This window comes from Pteropus vampyrus, unplaced genomic scaffold (assembly GCF_000151845.1).
Source record: "Pteropus vampyrus isolate Shadow unplaced genomic scaffold, Pvam_2.0 Scaffold2279, whole genome shotgun sequence".
Lineage (NCBI taxonomy): Eukaryota > Metazoa > Chordata > Mammalia > Chiroptera > Pteropodidae > Pteropus > Pteropus vampyrus.
Window position 1 is genome coordinate 447,694 of NW_011891060.1, and position 21,069 is coordinate 468,762.

General features: G+C 40.1%; 1 protein-coding gene across 2 annotated transcripts in view; it reads right to left on the reverse strand.

Annotated features, from left to right (window-relative positions):
- Nucleotides 1-20,509, reverse strand: part of RUVBL1 (RuvB like AAA ATPase 1) — a 38,662-nt gene extending 18,153 nt beyond the window's left edge. Inside the window, exons 1-4 of one of the 2 annotated variants that reach the window (XM_011386513.2) lie at nt 20,211-20,509; nt 16,958-17,044; nt 10,213-10,345; nt 2,478-2,629 (exon numbers count right to left, since the gene is read on the reverse strand). In XM_011386513.2, the coding sequence (XP_011384815.1) occupies nt 2,478-2,629; nt 10,213-10,345; nt 16,958-17,044; nt 20,211-20,351 (513 nt within the window). In that variant the 5' untranslated portion in view covers nt 20,352-20,509. The remainder of the gene's footprint in view (nt 1-2,477; nt 2,630-10,212; nt 10,346-16,957; nt 17,045-20,210) is intronic. The other variant, XM_023526692.1, reaches the window with a different exon arrangement.
- Nucleotides 20,510-21,069: the final 560 nt, after the last annotated feature.

Sequence of the window (21,069 nt, forward strand, 5' to 3'; positions counted from 1 at the left end):
ACTCAGTGAAAGAAACCAGACACAAGAGAACACATATTGTATGATCCCATTTGTATGAAATATTCAGAAAAGGCATTCAGAAACAGAGAGTAGATTAGTGATTGCCAGGAGCTATGGGTGGGAATGGGAAGCTACTTGTAAAGGGGCAGGAGGTTTCTTTTAGGGTGATAAAAATGTTCTAAAACTGGATGGCAGTGATGGTCGTATAACTCTGTAATTAGATTTAAATTCTTTAAGTTGCACACTTAAACTGAGTGAGTTTTCTTTAAAATTATAACTCAATAAAGCTGTTGCAAATGGTACCACAGAAACAAAGCCTGGGCTCTGCCTCACTGGCTGGGTGGCACCTGACAGCCTACTGAAGCACTGCCATGAGCAGGAGGGACAGTGATGGTAAGTAAGCCTCTGGCACAGGGCCTGGGATGAGGGAGGCACTCAATACTGGTGGCAAATATGGCATTCTCTTTCACACTTAAATACTCACCTAGTATTTGAGCTCTATCTACCCAAACATCTTGTACATATGCTCGAAGTAGCTAGAAATACTCATTTTGGAAAAAAAAATTCACCTCTCCTTATGTTATTTTCTTAAAGAAACCACTTATTATTCTTTCCCCTCCGGCCCCTTTAATTCCTCCCTCTCACTTCCACCCCTGACCTATGGATGTTGCTGTCTCCCTTTTTTTTTTTTAAGAACTGGATCTCTGAAGGCGGGGTGTCTCCCCCGACATGCTTGTGGTGCACACCTGGGGCCTGATGCACTCGGGAGGCCTGACGTACCCTGGGCCAGGCGCACCCAGGCCTGACGCACCTGGGGTATGGTCCGTGGCTCCACCTGGGGCACGAACCCAGGACCTTCTGCATGTAAAAGAGATGTGCTAACCATTACACTGTGGAGCCACCCCTTAAAGAAACCATTTAAAGCAACCTTATAAATAACTGAAATCCAAATTGCATGCCTTATTTTATTTTTATTTTTTTGCTTTAAGCATTTTTATATCAGTTAATTTCCCAAATGAATTGACTGAAGATATAATTACTGGAAAGATGGCAGAACCTACTAAGAAATCTAATTAATATAGAATGGGAGAGATGAGGGGCAGGTTTAAGAAATATTTGCAGAGGCATGCTCCTATGATGGAAACCCTGTCAGGAAAAAGAAAAATGGCCCTTTGAAAAAGAGACATTTTAATGATCTCCATAAAGCGGTGACCAAGAAACCATGTTACAGAATCCAAGAACCATAAAATCACAAAGGGAAGCAAAGATGGAGAAATTATATTGTAAACTGTGATCAATCTACCACAGTTTACAGATGGGAAAATGGAGGCCCAGAGAGCTCCACTGACTTCCAAAGATCACACAACAAGTTGGAGCGCGCTCTACCTCTTAATTAGCTATGTGATCCTAGGATAATTGCTGAACTCTTTATAAGCTCAGTTGTTTTATCTTTGGGAAATTACACACACACATACACACGCACACACAAATACAAAGTTATAAACAACATAAATAAAATATTTGTTGAAACACTTAGCCCAGTGCCTGGCACATACAATAATATTATGAGGTATAATGATAGTGTTATTTATTATTAATAATAAGGCAAAGTCTACAATCCACATTGCCCCATTTCTCTAACTGAAGGCTCTCATAATAACATTAACAGCCTCCACTTCTTAGGAAACTAGGTGCCACATCCAAAGCTACAGCTTTTATCCTTAAAAGAACTCTGTGAGATAGGCAATTTTTATTCCCATTTAACAGATAAAGAAACTATTGCTCAGAGACAGTCATTTGCCAAAGGTTGCCAAAGGCCACAGCAGAACCAGGATTCCATTTCGGACTTTGACTCCAAAATCCATGTTCTTCCTCCCAGGCATCCCCTGCTGCAAGCATTCTCAAGGTTTATAGGACAGGGGTCTGAGGAGGGTCATCTAGGGCCTTCCACAGTGCCAGCACTATGGCTTCTCCACAGATCCCAGGCCTGAGCAGAGGCCCTGACACATATAAGAAGCTGTAGTCAGGATTCTGTTTGGTCCCTTGGAAGTCCTTCCATCATCTGCTCTACAACTCTTCCCATGTTACTCAATGCTGTTGCTTCCTGTGAGCATAAGCATTATAACTATAAAGTTAATGCCCAGGTTCAGAGAGAGGCCCAGGGCCTCTGACAAATGGTCATGACATGGGATACAGGATGGCAGAAAGTAGTCTTTACTAACCACACAGCTCACCTTTAACATACACAATTTCCTAAATAAATAAGAAAAGCTGTCTTTTTGATCCTCCTGCGTAGTGGCCCTGTACCTGGTACTGCTTTATGCATATAACATCCTCAAACGGCCTTGTGATGATCATTGACCACAGTGCACAGACAAAAAAAACTGGGACAAAGTGCAGTTACACCACCTGCACAAGGCCACATAGTGCTGAGAGATCCTGAGGCAAGAGAAAAGAGTCCAGAGACATGTACTCACTTTCAATTGTTTGGTTCCTTTGGCTGTTTTGAGTCCTATGATTACATGGCTAATGGTTTTGCCATACCCCCCCATGGGATTCTCTGTCTCACACGGAGTTAGCTCTGTGACTTCGCCTTCATAAACCTCCTTGGTTTCCTTTATCCGCAGCCCTGGAAGAAATGACAGACGAGCTCTAGTGAGAAAGAGAATTATCCTTCTTACTCCTTAACAGCCTTTTTAGCTACAAAACTTATATGTCACAAGAACTGACAAGTCAACCTTACTAATGTACATTCGAAGGCATCATCCTGGGTAGAAAAGCACTACAAACACAAACGTAAACTGGAGGAGCTGTTCATAATGCAGAAAAACAATCTTATTTCAGCTTTTCAAAGGGAATTCCTGGGTTCAAATCTAGAACTAGACAGACAAGCTACAATTCTCAAAATTGTTTCAGATATCTGCTATATCTCCAAGGTGGTGAAACTTAGCTTTAGCCTCTCATCCAGCCTCTGAACCCAAATCATCCTACTCCACGAGAGCAGCAACTACATGTGACTCACTTATACTCCTTCCAACACTATCACACCTGAGCAAGGTAACTATATTAATCGGAGGTCCATGCCAACAGTAGGTGACACCTGACCTTGCCAGGTATTCTGGGCCTCTGGCCAACCCCTACCACACACCCCAAGAAGAAATATCCAGTGTCATTCACTATTTTCAGGTTGTTCTATAAATTTTCCAAGTCAACAACAATTAATTTTCAAAGCAATCCTCCCACAGTAAAGCATTTATAGATTTTAGATTAGAATATTGTAAATAAAGGAAAATGTCTCTCTTCATTCTAAACATCGCCCACATATTTAGAACATGATCTCAGTGCCTTTTTATACAATGCTTTTGCTGCCTGAAGCACCTTTCCCTCCTTTTTGGCCTCGCCAACTCTTCCTTGCAGACTCACAGTTCAAGACTCAACTCCTCTAGAAAGCTTACCTGACACACCCTCCAAATCACTCCACAGCTACCTGCACCTCCCACTTGACACCTGCACATGGAATCATAGGGGCTTGTAGTCCTGACTACCCGTCTCATAGACTATCAACACCTGGGCTAAGGGCCTAGAACACTGTTTACAGAAATGGATGAAGGAAATCACTTAAGGTTGAGGGAGTATCATCAGGCAGACCATCCAATACCCAAGAATTCTGCCAACAGATACTTCAACATATTTTGTGTAAAGCCTAAGATCTCTAAGGAGGTTGCCATGTGATGCAATAGCCAAAGTCACCTCCAACCTCAGCACCAAAACCCAGGTCTAGTCTAGATCAAACGTTTTTTTCCTCCAAAGTCAATATTTCTGCCCACTGGTTCAGGGGGACAGGGAGGGGTGACTAGAGGAGGCATAAGGAGCTTCTAGAGTTCTAACAAGGTCTGTTTCTCTATCTTGGTGCTGATTACGTAAGTGTTCTGACTACAAATATAAATGATTTATGCTCTTTTCTGTAAGTACATATATTACGCCCAAATAATATTTACATTAAAATGAGAAAAAATTTGGATTTTTCTAACAATTATAATCATTAGTGAATATTAGTAAAGGTTTTCTTAAAATTGGAAAACAAATACACATCACTGAACACAGCTTCTCTGAAAGTACACATTACAGACACAGTGACACACACACACACTAATGCACACAAACCTCTCTTTCCAATTCCCAAAGTCTGGGTCAAGGGATACAAATGACTTTCTCTGAATCCACAGCTACACCACAGGTAAGTTAACAGCTATTAAATCCATTTTCAGAGGATTCTAAAAACATCAACAAAAAAGCCATTCTAAGTCACTGTGCCTGCCATCAATTCAAAGGTGTGGAAGGAAACATCCTTGATTCCTACTAGTTAAGATGTGTATTATAGAGGAGTTCCTAAATTGAAGGGGAAGCTGACAACACACACCAACAGACATAAACTATAAAACTATGACTGCAGGGCCTCTTTACCTATATAAGCAGCTCTCCCACATAGTCTGTGCCTTGCATGTCACTGCCTACACTGGAATAGTGAGGACAATAGGAGGTGCCATCACATCTCATTTCGACCTAGCCCTATGAAACAGCCAGGGAAAGTACTCTTTATCTCCATTTTACAGAGGGGAAGTCAGCTCCATGAAGTGAAGCAAAGAGTCCTTTCCTCCTTCATGGTAGATTCAGGACTGAAGTCCAAGTCTTCAGGCCCTGGGACCAGTTTCTTCCCACCATACCACAGGATCCCAGCTCATCAACAGCTATTTCTACAATACCTGCTCTGTCCTTTTCCCTTTCCAGGTAACATGTGCCACTAACCTGATCCTTCCCTTTCTGCCTGCCCTAGTATCTATGGGTGTGATCCTAGTCTCCACCCAATTTATATTTTGCTCAAAGCAAAAAACAAATATAAGGGAAATCAATAAATAAAAAAGATATGACACATATCAACCAATCTGTTACAGAGAACCTTATTTGTATCCTCACCCAAATGTATATAATACTATAAAAAGCACATTACGGCAACCTTATTTGTATCCTGATCCAAATGTATATAATACTATAAAAAACACATTACGGTACGTATGAGACAACTGGATATTTGAACATAAACTAGATATTGGATGATATTAAGGAATTTACTGTTCATTTTTTTCTAGGTATGCTAATGGTATTGTTGGTTTTTTTTAAGTCCTTATTTTTCAGAGGTACATACTGAAATATTTAGGGATAAAAAAAGCAGGTCTATAATTAACTTCTAAATAATCTGGGAGGGACTAATGGGGCTATAAATCAATTAAGATTAGCTATGAGTCAAAGCCTGGTGATAGGACCATAGGTAGGGTCATCATACCAACTGACTACTTTTGAATATTTGAAAATTTCCAAAATAAAAATTTTTTTTAAAGGAAAAAGAAAAAACAATGAAATACTTCTCTATAACCAGTAGAACTGCTAAAATTAAAAAGACTGATAATACCAAGAGTTGGTGAGGATGCAGAAAAACAGGAAGGTTACACTGCTGGTGGGAGTGTAAACTGGTATAAATACTCTTAAAAGTTGAACACATGAATGCCTTATGATCCTGCAATTCAACTCCTAGGTACATACCCACTAGGCACGGGTGCATGTGTGCACCAAGGGACACAACCCAGTAATGGTCATAGCAGCATTGTTCTTAATTGCCAAACACCGAGAAAACTCCACTGTCTGTCAACAGTGGAAGAGACAACTGAATTGTGGTTTACTTATACAACAATATCACAGAACAATGAAAAAGAATTATGGCCACATGCAACAATATGGATAACTCTCAAAACATAACTTTGTAGGAAAGAAATCAAACACGGAAGAATATATACTGCGAAATTGCATTTATTTGAGGTTCAAAAACAGGCACAAATACACTATAATGTTAGAATCAGGGAGCCATTAATTTGGGGAAAGAAGGAAGGAAACTGGGGGTAGACACGAAGGGTACTTTGGAGTACTGACAATATTCTTTTAATTGACTGGGTGCTTGTTTCATGGGTTTTCAATTTATGATAATCCACTGAGCTATATATTTATGATCCATGCACTTTTCTGTAAGTATGCACCCTAAAAAGAAATACTTAAGTAAATCATACTAGTGGGACCTGGTAAAGGAAGAACACGGATGGCTTTTTAGGAAACACTGCTCTAAGTCTCAGCTAGAGTCTACAGTCATGGTTCTCACCTTTTAGAATCACCTGACCAACTTCTACAATCCCCTAGCCACACTACAAACTTTCAGATCTCAGGGGTTTGGACCCTGCCATCATTATTAGTTTGAAGTTCCCTAGGTAATCCCAATGTACAGCCACATCTGAGACTCACTCACCTAAAGAATAATGAAGAACTCTGTTCCATTCATAATGTGGAAACATAAACTACTTCTGATGGCAGGAAGCCCTGATATGGTTTGGGTGTCCTCACCATCAAGCCACCTGTTTTGATATGGAAATACCCTAATGGGTATTTTTTCCCCCAGTGGGGGGAAAAGAAAAAGCTGCCAATGGTGTCAATTACTTCTCACTTTTAAATGTGATCATTAACTTATTTAGGTTGGCTGACTTCTTTCCCCAGAAACCCAATCAGGACAAAGACTCTCTCAGATATGAAAGGTAAGGAAAAGTTTTACTCTGCCTTCATTCAATCTGATAGCCTACAAATGGAAGTTTTGGAATAGCCCCCAAATAGAGGTTGCCATTTCATTTTCGCCTTACCAAATTCTTAGTTCCTGAACATCAAGACAAAAATTTTCTAAATAACACAAATGTATCGGAAGATCGTGACAAACTTGGAAATTCTGAACTTTTAAAATGAACTTTCATTTTTTTTCAATCAAAACTTTTATATCCCACAGATAAATTCCTTCAACTGGAATGCTTCCTTATATTTACTGTTACACGACTATGACAAGAAATTCATCAAGTGGGGGAAGAAAGCATTCCCATCTCTCACTAGTCCCCATATTTGTTTAGAAGCTGTTCTGTGCTGACATGCAGGCAGGGGATGTGGTTGATGGACAATGAAATAGGCTGTTAGCCAGGAAAGGGACTGAGCTGGCACTATCTCTGGCAATGACAATGCAAATGACACAGGTTTCATCTGCTGGCTCGGGTTTCTAAATCCCTGACAGGGACCTTCATCACATCAAGGAAATAGCACAGACTTCTTGCTTTTTATTTCTGGTAAGCTTACCATTTTCTCCTCAGCCCCTCTGCCAAATTTGCAGGAATTTAAAGGCAGAGGAAGATGGACAGGGTTCTTTTTTGAAGAAAGTCAATGGCCTGCCTTTTTATGCTATGGCAGGATCAAGAAATTTCTCTTCATCTGGCTGCCATCTAAAGAATTGCACTATCCCCTTGCCCAGATCCCAAAATGGCAAATCACAAAACTGATGCCTTGGAAATTTATCTCTATTTTTCCAAATTTGAAAGCATTAAATTTACTTTTAAGCAACCTAAACACATGCACTCGTGTAAAGGTCAGCTCTGCCAGATTTTATCAATGTCAGAAAAAAAAATTTTAAATAAATAAAAATGCATTTAAAAAAGTACTCAGATATCTGAAACAGTTGTAACATCTTACTGTTTATCTCATTAATTAATGAGTTAAATAAAATTTATGGCACATGTTCATTATATATTTGTATGGTTTGAGTGTCCTCACCATCAAGCCACCTCTGTTCTGATATGGAAATACTCCAATGGCAAAAAAGATCTGAAACCCCAAAGAGGGTCCTGTGAGCCATTTCCACTGTTTTACCAGATAATGATATAAAGTCCAAGGATGGCACTTCATGTGATAACATGGGCTGAACCTTACAAAATAAATATTGCTAAAGAAGCAAGACACAACTAGTATAGATTCCATTTAGATAAAGTTTAAAAGGGCAAAATTCAGTCACACCGCCTAGGGATGCACACAAGAGTGTACAGGGTTATAATGACCACAGAAGCCACTGACACGCAACTCTCGCACTCTATGGGTACACGTGGGAGGGGTGAGGGGCTGTGACCGCAGAGAATGTGAGTGACATCTGTGATGCTGGCCATGCTCTGTACCTTGAGCTGAGTGGTAACTACATAAGTGTTTCCTTCATAATTAATTGTTAAAGTATAGGTATGTTTTATAGGTTTTCTACACGTGTTATATTTCAGTTTAAAATAGGCACCAAAAAATCCAATTTCCAGTAAGAAATATTTTGCAGTTTAAAAAAGTCCATATTCAAAGTTACACAAAACGGCTGACAGACACATTTCACAGTGTCTCTGGTTTAGAACAAAAGTCCCAAACTCCAGAGCTTACGAGGACCCGGCTGGGAACATCAAGAAGCAGAGCAAGTCTTATAGAGACTGGGGCAAGCTGGAGCACAAGCCTACTCTGAAAAGGAGGGCACCCATTTAGCTTCGACTGACCGCTGCGGGTAAGAATGAAAGCTTCTTTCGAAAAGCCAAAAAAAAAAAAAAAAAGGGATTTTATATGACATCTCCCAATCTCTACATACTGGCAACTACATAATTCAAATCTTATTTTTAAAAATACTGCGTAAACCAAACAAAATATATCTATTGCCAGACATAGACCAAGAACTATCTTACTTTAGCTAAAGCTTCTGTTTTCTCTCTGCTTTAAAGTCCACCCCCTTCTCTCATTCAGAAAAACTTCACTGAACACCCACTATGTGCCAACAACTGGGGCAACAAAGGTAAACACTGCCCACTATATCCACAGGAGACATTTAACGAACACCTAATCTGTTCTTTCTCATACCTTTCCACCTCCCAAAATGACAAAACTTGGGAGAGAAGGCTGGCATCCTTGCCTCCGCTCTTTCAGCCCCAAATCCCGTCAGCTCTATCTTCTAACTATATCCAGAATCCAACCACTTATCATGTCTACCATCACCACCCTGGTTGAAGCCACCACCATCTCTTGCTGAGACTCCTCATTGGATCTCCCTATCTGTACCCTGATTCTCCTTACTGTCCACTCTCCATACCCCAGCCAGAGAAATTCTTATAAAACCAAAACCATTCTCCAATTACTCCTCCTTTTACTCAGCAAAAAAGCCAAAGCCCTAACCATAGCCTAAAGACCCTACAGGATCTCACCCCTAAATTAGACTTTAGCTGCATTGAGGTAAGGACTCTTGGCTAGACAAATCTATTCTTTCTTAAACTTTCATAATTTCCTTGAAGTTTTTTTAGTAAACTTCCTTCTTAGGAAGTTTACTTAGTTTTGACAACCAAAGGAACTGGAAAATGGTACTCTTTGACAAGTGTTCATAACCTATGATTCAGCAACTATATATCCTAGAGATAGACTCCCACATGAGCAGAAACACATTAAATATTTCTAGAAAGCTTTAAAGGAATAAGCTCTTTCTACAAGAAGATGTGAGGGAACCTGAGATTTTCACAGAGCTAGGCAAGTAGAAATGGGGTTAGGAGCCTGACCCACAAGTCCTGACTGGCAAGAGGGAAACATTTGGGAGAAGCCATTTTCTCCTCACAGAAGATCTGCAGAGCATAAGCTCTAAAGTCAGATTAGGTTCAAACTAGAGCTCTGCTACTTACTAGCTGGATCAGTGTAGGCAAGTTATTGAACTTTCTGAAACTGTTTTATAAGATGTTAAATAAAGACTGAGAGCTTCTTCTTGGGGGAGGAAAAGGTTACAATCGATACAGGGGTCTGGCACATAACAAACACACAATATGACAGTTCTGAGCCCTATATGGTTGGCACCACCGACCTCAAAGCTCTGCCAGTGATCAAACAGTATTTTCACTCTCTGACAGGCCACAGTTCTTCTGGCTCAACATCCAGGACCAGGGGCAGCATGACACATAATGCTTTTGTGTTAAGTACAAAATTTGTTCACAGTGGACAGTCATTTCTAAAAGCATAATGAGGCTGCCAGGAAAATCCGACTTGTTTTTAAAAAATCACTTATAGCCACGTCTATTTTGTCAGGTGAAGAACCCCAGACTCATAGCTGGGGCACACATCTGCTAATTGCTAAAGCATTTTAATTAGAAAAGCCGTGTTTTTGTTTTGTTTGCAAAGACGACACTATCGGTGCCAAAAGAAAAAGAGCAGTGCAACAGATATAAGTCATCAAGGCATTTTCACAATCATGAGACTTCAGTGCACCGTGCAAGTGAGAACTTCTCCTCACTTAAATGTGACACTCACCGATGGCCCTGCGGAAGTTCTCCATCAGCACTTCTGTCTTCTTTATCTCTGTAGAATAAACTTCACTCCCCACCATGGGGCAGAAAGGCACCTTACTACCTAGCTCCTGAGCAATAGCCAGAGCTAGAGCTGTCTACAGAAAAAAATAGAAACATACTTGTTTTATATTCTTGAAAGTATGATCATTCAGAAACATATGCTATAAAAAAATTATTAGCCAGGAACAACTAAAAATCTAGTCCTTTTAGTTTCAACATCATTTGGGATGTTTCACATAATAAACATTTGTTGACTCTTGTGGATAGTCGATTATAATCTAAATGGCATTTTTAATCATCCCTGTAATTACAGCAGTTACCATTCATTGAGACCCAGTGCAGGCCTAACTCTTCAGTGTTTCACATGACCCTCCCTCCCACATACCCTCTGAATTATATACTACTACTTTCCCCACTTTCCAAATGAGGAAACTGAGACACAGAGATTAAATAGCACGTCCTAGGTACCATAATCTAGGAAATGACAGACTGGGTACTTAAACTCTGGCAGCAAGGATAGAGAGATCATGTTCCCATCATAATTAGTATAGTCCTCCAAAACTGTTCCCTCAATATCAAAACTGGGTCCTGACCTAATCACTCAGAATACCACTACTTCCTATAACCCATCAGAAATCAATAATCAAGAAATGAGTTATGTGACGTTCACTTTATATTGAGTGGCCTGCAAATAATGAAGTAGGATTCTGAAGCTATGAGCTGGTTTTAAATTACACTTGAACACATCCCAGTAAAACTACAAGTTGATTTTTGGTAAGAAAACCACACTTGGCAGAAGACATAACAGATGTATGGTCAAATATCAAGTACGAAAAGCTAGTCCTTCAAAGCTAGTACAGAACTGGTAAATGCCATGACCTTTTAATGCTGTTTTCATCTTTTCTCAGAGTTGAAGCAAGACCCTGAAAAAGATCAGTTCCCAAGGTGTATGGGCTAAGGAAGAAAACAAGCTTATTACTAAAAACAACAAAGTGGCTCTCTGTGACAGTGCTTTAAGATTGGCCTAGTAGAGGCTCCACTTAGATCGTCTTTCCGACACCGCTTTGGTGATAGTTTTGAGGCAGTACAATCCTCCAGAGAATAAGCATATAGTATAGCACAAAAAGCACTAGCCCAAGGGGCAGAAACAGGGTTTTAATCCTAGTTCTACTACTAATTTTTAGTGCGACCCTGGGCACAGGGCGAATCTCTAGTGCCTGATTCCCTCATCTGCCAAATGAAAGTCCTGGGTTAGATCACAGGTAGCAAACTGGTTGCCCACAGACTGGTCTGTTTTGCCTGATACAGTCTCATATGTGTTTTAAAACTCAATTTGTTGCTTGCTTTTTTAACATTGGCAACTGTCACATAAAAATCCAGCTATTTACAGGCATACCTCAGAGATATTGTGGGTTCTGTTCCAGACCCCCAACGCAGCTGCCTCCTTTAGTGAGGGGGTGCCACTTCAACCACCACAGCTGCACTGCTCCCTGGAGCTTGCATCTAGGTGCTTCACTCATCTCCACTGCCAGTCTGCATAAGCATCTGATTTTGTGATCTTTAGACATCTAAAACTTATTTTCTAGTATTCTAACAGCGAAGGGAAAATCTGTGGAGCGCAACATGGCACAGTGAGAGGAGTGGCACTCTAACACCAGGCCTCTCAATGGGAGCCACAGGCTGGCCACATTCACCTTCTATCTAAACTCTGCAAGCTTCCCAGTCACTCCTCTTTCTCATCCAGGTATCTCTAAAGGCCCAATTCTCTACCCTTGGATGCAAACTTCAAAGTGACTGTACCTGATTCTGTGGCATCCCTCCATCTCTATTGAATACAGAAGAGATGATCTATATACTTCCATTAAAATATGATAAGTACTCAGTTAAGAAATGTATCAGATGTATCTAGTTTCCTCTGTTTAAAGGCTCTCAGAGGCAGGTATACAATATGGCTACTATGCCTACACCTACTATATATGGTGGTAGGTCACCTGCATGAGAGATCACACTGAATCCTCCCAACTAGCCCATGAATTTGGTAGTCTAGTTGGCATTTTATAAATTTAGAAACTGAAACTGAGAAGTTAGCAAGTCACCAAAGGTCAAACAGTTATCAAGAAGAAGAGCCAAGATGCAAACCCCGATCTCCAAGACATTATTTCATTGTGCCCACATCTCTCCACACAAGGTGGTTGCCAAAAGAAGATTGAAGAAATCTACTTTATTTTCAATCTCATCTCAACAGCTCCTTTTTTAAAACCCAAACACACAACCTTGTTATTAACAGTGTGGGGTCCTAAAGAATAGAAAGTCCATATGACCATGTATTTGCATCTCTAAATAAGTACCATATGCCTGCCTGTCAGTCAGTTTAGTTACCTAAACTTTGAGGCCGATCAGCATACTATAAAGCAAGAGTTATCACATGCTTTCATATACATCGAAGGAGATTAGACAAACCCGTAAGCTCTGAGAACTTCTCATATTTCCTGGGAGAAAAATGGCATATTACAAAAGGAATGAAGGACTTGTGCTTCCAGCAGTACAGCAGACCAGAACCAATAAAAATCCTTCCTATTATAAAATACCTAAAAATAAATAGATAATAATAATAAACTCAGAGTAAGAAACGTCCACTGCCTTGAAAGTTCAGAGGGTATTGGAAAGATACCAGAAACCCAGCAAGGTGTAGTGTTAAGGCAGGAATTCCTGAAAAAAAAAAAAAAAGGACCGTTCAATGACCCCACATAAGCAGAAAAGGTGAGCCATAAAAAAAAAGCCTCGTTGAGGTACAAGGCATACATCTGTCAGTCTTTCCTTGGCTCTGGGTGAGGAAAAAATGTCTCCCTAGCATGCTCTCAAACAGATTTAGGATTGGTCTTTACACTAACAGATGGCCAGAAGACCCAAGCCACAAAATTCACATCAGGTGCCCTGGACTGGCAGCATAGCAGGACCCCTCACAAGTCCTCTTAGGAAGCATTCAGTCCTAACTTTAGGAGATTAGAGAAGCCTCACAGATTTGATCAGTCAAACACGATTTCATAGGCAGATGAAGAAGAGGAAAGAAGAAAGAAAGGGGGAAAGGTAGAGGAGGAGGAAAAGGAGAGGAGGACAAGGAGGAGGAGAGGACGGGGAGAAAGAAGAGGGAGAGGAAGAGGGAGGAGGAAGAGGAAGAAGAGAAGGAGAAGAAATTGGGTGACATTGGTTAAATTGTTTCATGAAGAAGGAATAAGAGGCTATCAAAAATAACCAGATTTTGAAGAAAAAGAAAAAAATATAGAACTTTATGTATGTGGGGGTGTGTAGGGGGGTGCTTAACCTTACAAAAACAAAGTTAATATATGTAGAAGAAATGACATTTAGAAAATTATCATTTTCTATTATCGATAAGAAATACCAAGGTTTGAAGAGGATGTGGAGAAAAGGGAACTCTCATACACTGCTGGTAGGAATGTAAATTGGTGTGGCCACTATGGAAAATAATATGGAGGTGTCTCAAAAATTAAAAATAAAGCTACCGTATGACCCAGCAATTTCTCTTCTGGTTATCTATCCAAAAAATTGAAAACATTTATTCATAAAAATATATGTACCTCTATGTTCACTGCAGCATTATTTATAATAACTAAGACATAGAAATAACCTAAGTGTCCTTCAACAGATGACTGGATGAAGAAGATGTGGTACATATATACAACAGAATACTACTTGGCCATAAAAAAGATGAAATATTGCCATTTTTGACAACATGCTTAAGTAAAATAAATCAGATGGAAAAAGACTTCACTCATATGTGCAATGTAAAACAAAATGCAACAAACAAAACAAATAGATACAGACAAGAGAATGGTCATTACCAAAGGGGAAGGGGAGTAGGGAGAAGACAAAGAAGGTAAAGGGAGTCAAATATATGGTGACAGAAGGAGACTAGACTTTGGGTGATGGCCACACAATAGAGTATACAGAAGTGATATTACAAAGTTGTATACCTGAAGCTTACATAATATTATTATTAAGCAATGTCACCCAATAAGTTTAATAAGAATTTAAAAAATCACCATTTTGCAACTACCAATATGATAACTGATAAGCAATGACCATTGATGGATGCTACGCCCAGTCATCGATGGGCGTAAAGATATTTGCAACATCTCAACATACCACTTCACAGATTACTCATTAATTACAAAGGGAACTGCAACCTTCAGAGTAGAACCTGGCATCAGCCTCGTGCTGTGAAACAATAAAAGAATACAACATCACCTGTGCGGTGTTGTGCCAAAGTATTTAACATTTTATACAAAAACAATCAGAAAATCACTGTAGGACAGTTGTAGGACTTTCTACAAAACAACAGTCCTGGACTCTTCAAAAATATCAATGTTATAAAAGAAAACAAAAAAATGCTGGGGAAGATAACTTCTAGATAAAAAGAGATTTAACAATGAATGCAATGTGTAATCTTTGATTACATTCTGAATTTAAAAATATAACAAAATGAAACAGCCAAAAACTGGAATAACTTAAAGAAATTTTAATATAAATTAGACATCTGCTGATGCCATTAGCACCATTACATTTCTTCGGTGTGATAATAGTATTCTGGTACTGTAGGAAAATGTTCTCATACTTAGTTTCAAATGGTTCAGAAACAGAGAAAAAGCAAATGTCACAAAATATTTACAGTCATCTATGTGTAGAAGATAGAGAAGGTCATCATACTATTCATTCAACTCTTTTGTAGATTTCAAAGTTTTCAAAATGAAAAAAAAATATTCAATGAGTTAGATTAAACAGCAGCTTAGTCATAGCTTACAAGACAATGAGACTGGAACAGAGGTCTAAAGAAATCACCCAGAATGTGGCAAAGTCAAAGAGATAGAAAATAGGAAAAAGAGGTTGAAAAACAAAGAAGGAAAAACAAGAAGTTTTAGCCCAGGTTTCCCAGTCTTGGCACTACTGACATTTGGGGGTGGACAACTCCTTGTTGGAGGAGCTACTCTGTGCACACTGTATGATGTTTCTACCCAAGAGATGCATGTAGCATTCCACGCCCGAGTTGTGACAACCAAAAATGTCTCTAGATGTTGCCAAATGTCCTAGGGGCAGGGAATTGTCCCAGGTTGAGAACTTCTGCAATCAAACTTAGCATATAACTGAATTTCCAGGAGAGGATAAAGAGAATGAGAAAGGCAATATCTTAAGAGATAAAGGCTGACAATTTCCCAGAACTCATTAGAGAGATAATATTCAGATTCAGAAAGCACAATTAATAAAAAGCCAGATAAATAAAAATAAATTCACTCTTTGACATACCATAGTGAAATATCAAAATCAAAAGGAAAAGCCAAAATTCTCAAAATTAGACTCAAAAGCAAAAAGAGAAGTCACCAGGTAGCAGATATCATTGAGAGAAATACTACTGAGAGAAAATAGCTGTCAACTGAACTATCTATCCAACATAACTATCTTTCAAAACGAGGGCAATATAATAAATACAAACTTGACTTTGCCACCAACGAACTTCTAAAAGGAACTTCTAAATAACGTACTGTAGGAAGAAGAAAAATGGAAGGTAAATGAGGGTCTCAGATGTAAGAACAGTTAAACAAATAAATAATAAATAAATAAGCCAATATTGCCTATCGAGAGGTAATGTGCCACACTAATATGGCAAGTTAAACAAATAAATAGTAAATAAATAAGCCAATATTGCCTATCGAGAGGTAATGTGCCACACTAATATGGCAAGTTAAAGTTTTAAAAAACTTCTTTACAAACATAGCACTTCTTCTGTTGTAAGACACCAATATAAGATATATCATCAATTCAATTTATGATTTCAAATGACAATTAAAGGCATTATCTTACAATTGACCCGCACTGGGTCTCACGGTTAAGTCAGTACAGAGCTGGAATTTAAAGCTTATTTCTTTACAAACACAATTCCAAGTTCCTACTCTCCTGTACCAAGTGGCCCTTTAAAGAATAAGCAGGGCTCAAACTGGGGACTATGGGGCATTTCGAGTACCTAGCCAGTCCTTCATGGATCCCAATAAGCCATAATGCCTCCTCTACCTGGAAGGCCCATTTCTTCCCCGCAAAACCAAATTCTCTCCCAACTCTGCAGGGCAAATGTCAAGACTCAACCCTTCCAGCTTAACCAGCCCTCAGTGGTGCCTCCTGCTCAACTTCTGGTGGCATTTAAGATCAGTAGCTCACAGCTTAGTATTCAACGGAAGCATTTTGCACTGTCACAGTTTCCTCTCTCTGCCCTGTAAGCCACGTGAAGTTCAAAACCATGTTTCTGATTCCTTTCTTCTTTCTTTTTTTCCCCAGCTCTCACACAGCTAGAATAGTGCTGGGTAAAGTTACCATTCAGAAAAATGCTTGCTGAATGATTTTTCTCCCCCTTAAGTAAGATGTCACTCTGAAAAAGAAATGTAATTCCAAAGCAAAGGAAACTTGAAAGACATTTAAGACAAATGCTAGAGACAATGAGACTCCTCTCTCTGGAGGTCAGCCAGGATAATCTGAATTTTAGAAGCATAGATTTTAGTTATTCAATTGTATTATTACACATTAAAAAACATATATATAACCAATTTAGCTAAACAAAGACTAGTTAAGACACAAATTCAATTTGGCTTAGACATTAAGATCATTCTCTTGGGTAGATTAAAAGAAATAGAAAAAATGAGTACCTTGCCAGTTCCAGGAGGTCCTGCCAACAAGACAGCTCTTCCAGCCATTTTCTTGCTTTTGATTAATTCTACTATCACACCACATGCCTAGACACCACAATGGAAATAATAAATCAGTATTAAAATGTTTCGTAAGGGGAAAAAGTCCAGTCTCTGGTCAAAACAATTCACATACACATTCACTAACAGACTGCTAATCAATACACTGCAGGCAGTTCTAGGTGCTAAAGGCAGTGGTCATGGAGCTCCTGTTCTAGTGGAGGAGACAAAAAGGCTTGCGGTCATGGAGCTCCTGTTCTAGTGGAGGAGACAATCACAAAGACATTGTGCAAGATCACTACCATGAAGAAAAAAAAGGATAATGACAGAGCTAGTGGCTGGGGCAGAAGTTATTCTAGAATGATCTGGGAAGCCCTCTCTGATGACATTATATTTGATATGTGAAGCTCTGGGCAGTGTAGGAGTCTGCTGCAGTCAAAGAAAACAGCAAATTCAAAATATAGGAATGAGTCTGACATGTCCAAGGGACAAAAAGGCTACAATAACCAAAGTACAGTGATCAAGGAGAATGGGAAGATGAGACTGAAGAAGCAGGCAGGGGCCAAAAGTCAGAACAGAATTTTAAGAGTCCATAATAAAGTTCGGATTTTCTTCTGCATGTAACTGGAAGTCACTGAAAAGGTCCTAGGCTACATGTCATGTTATGACGATTTGTTTTTAAAAGATCTTGATAGCCGCTGTGTAGGGAATGAACAGTTGGGGTACAAACGGGAGTAGGGACTTTTACCCTGGGGACCACAGACAGACTCCAAGAGCCCATAGATATTCTGAAATTGGAAATGAAATTGGAAACGAAGTTGTGCATATATGTTCATATGTATATTTTTCCAGGAAGAAGATTCACAGCTTTCACCAGATTCCCAAATTAACTCATTAAAGGTTAAGAATCATTGACAGACACTACTAGTTGGTCATTAGTTAACTATCTCAGAATGCTGCAAAACAAATGCTGCACATAGCTCTTCTCTCCGGGCAGTGATGACACTGTACTCTATTGATGTACTCTTGTGACTACATCTTATCTCATCTACCACTATTCCCCATGGACTGTGGAGAAGTACCTTGGTCCCACAAAAACTGTGGGTTCCAGGAATGCATGTAGATGTGCTACATTCCATTTCTGGCTCAGGTAGAAAAGCACAGTGCCTTTAATAGAGCCTAGAAGCTATTCTTTAAATGCCGCATTTCTAAAAAAAAAAAAATAGAGCCACTATAATCTTTCCATAGAACTCTTAATACAATCCTCAGCATTCAAAGTCTTTGAGAAACTCAAGAGGTAGAAGAGAATTTCCAAACCTTGGACATGTACTTATTCACACACTAGGACCTCTTCCATTTAATCTTCCTCAGTTTAGGCTCCAACTTCTCTCCAGTGAGGTATGTTCACTGAGTACTAAAAAGTATAAAACTGAAAGGGCCTTTAAAAGATCACCTATCTTTTAAACTATCTCATTTTCAAACTATCTCATTTTTCAGGTGAGAATATTAAGCAACAGCAAGACTGCTGATGTGACCAGTCATACAAGGACCTGGGAGCTGAGGTAGGATGCCTATTAATTCGATAAATAAATCTTGAACCTCTATAATGAGGCTGGTTCTGAATATTTAATAATATTATCCAGTTTCTATTCTCAGGAAGTTCTTAGTCATACAGAGGCATATAGCATCCCAGTTAAAAACACGGATTCTGAAGTCAATAGACTTGGGTTTAAACCCTGGCTGTACAACTAACTACCAGCTGAGTGACCTTGGTCCTACCTATTTAAACTGAGTGAACTACAATTTCCTTATTGGAAAACAGAGTTCATAAAAACAGAGTTTAGTATGTGTAGCGCACATACTAAAGGGTTTAAGGGTAAAGTGTACTATTGTCTGCATCTTACTTCGAAATGCAAAAGTGGATCTGTGGCTGAGTAGATGAACAAATATATGATAAAACAACAGAGTAAAATGTTAATTGTAGAATTTAGGCACACAGGTATTCATTATACAACTTTTTTGTATATCTTAAAAGTATCATAGTAAAGCTAGGGAGGCACAATTATTAGGGTGGTGAAAAGACAATGAAAATAAAGCTGTTTTGGCATATAGAAAGCACTCAACCAATGTTAGCTATTTGCAGTAACAGTTCCTCAGTAAGCAGAAGCTGCATAAAGAGAAATTTGAAGCCACCTAGACCATGCTAGTATTTCCTCTTTGGAAAGATGATGTTCAGAATGGAAGCCAGAGGCTCTTCTTTGGCCCATTCTATTAGCACATTAGGCTGGGAAGAAAGAGTCTTAACCTCATATTAAGGTTTCTGAAGCTGTCAAACCACGGCAAGGCCAAGGAGCATGGATCTGAGAGCACAGCAATCCGAGAGGTGGCTCTAATATCATGGACAGCACTAATTTGAGAGTCAGAAATACACATAGGTACAAATCCCAGCAACATCATTACTAAACTGAGTAGTAAGTGGATAAGTGAAGTGACCTCTCACATTCTCGATTTTTTAATTTGCAAGAAAATAATAATACAAAGAGCTTAAATAGTTTTACGATTATAACGTAAGTGAAAGGACTTGGAATCACTACCACTTAATACAAGCAGATTGAATTAGAATGATCAAAAGGATGCTGAGAGTGTGGGTGAAGCAGATTTTCCCCTCTGTAACTCCTACTTCCCTTCTTCAGCTCCCATGCCCTGGGTATCAAAGTGAGCTTTTTCAGGTTGATCACTCTCTGACATTAAACCCCCCATTGCCTCTCACTGCTTTCACAAAAAATCCAAATTCCTTACCATGGCCGGCAAAGCCCCGCAGGAAGTGGCCTCCAACAATACATAATTATTATTTTGTTTACTGGTTTAAACGTTTATCGTCTGCCTCGCACCACGCCAAAATGTAAGCTCCATGAGAACAGAGACCTTATCTATCTTGTTTCCCGCTGGACCCCAGCGTCGCAAACAGAGAATAGCAAGGAATAGGGGGCTCACTCAAGACTTGTCCATGAGGTGAAGAAAGCAGTCAACCACCCCCGTAGGGCCGTAACCTGCTCACCTGAAACGGCCCTATTCCCAGTCCCAGTGAGGCGCCCCCTCGCCGCTCCCCATAGCCACTATTCGCTGCCCTGAAGAAATTTTGGCCGTACACCCCAGATCATATCTCGCTCTGAGCTCCTGCTCAGCGCCCCAACCCCTGGCCCGCCCGCCACACCTCTCGTGCGTTCTCCTGGCCCACGAGCCCCGAGGCTGCCTGCTTGGCCAGACCGCTCTCGTCCAGCCCTAGCCCCTTCACATGGCTATGGGAGGCGATGCGCTGTGTCTTCGTGGTGCTCTTCACCTCCTCAATCTTCATCTTGCAGAAGTCGGGAGCCAAGACCTGCGTGGAAAAGTAGGAGCGAGTACCGCACGCACGGAACTTGGGTTACCATGCGGCTGTTACTAAGGCGGTTTGTCAGGGCCCGCCTTGATCGGCGCTACATTGGCGAAGGCGAAAACTCATCCGCTTTCCATTGGCTCTTGGCTGTGCCCATCGCGGCGGCTGCGGGGCTCCGCCCACCATTTTCCGGCTGTGTCTCAGGGTTAGCATTCCCAGCAGCCTGCACTTCCTGCCCTGGCGCGGGGCGGTAACACAGAGCAGTTACGCCGCGGATTTGATCTGGGGTTGGGCCCTGGCAATGTGGTGTAATTAGTAATCGGACCATTCCACGCATTTCGCATTGGAACGTCGTAACCTTTCAGTGAAGCTCAAGTTATTACCTACGTTTTGGAGATAGATAAACAGGTTTAAAGCTTAAGCTTTGACTTTTCTTACTAAGTTTTCTGACTCCCAAGAATTTGCTTTCCCTGGGGAGGCCCAGCTTAGCCAACCACTCCCACCCCTGCACTGCTCCGTATCCTTCACGGAACTGGCTTCCTCTCCTCGCCTCCACCCTCTTCCTTTATTTAAATTAAGTGGGCTGTAAATAGCATTTTATGTTTACAAAACTCTACAACTCAATAAGATAATACAATTCCTAATACAAATAAGGACGCTGGCTAAAAGAGGGCCCCCAAAACTACCCAAGAACACA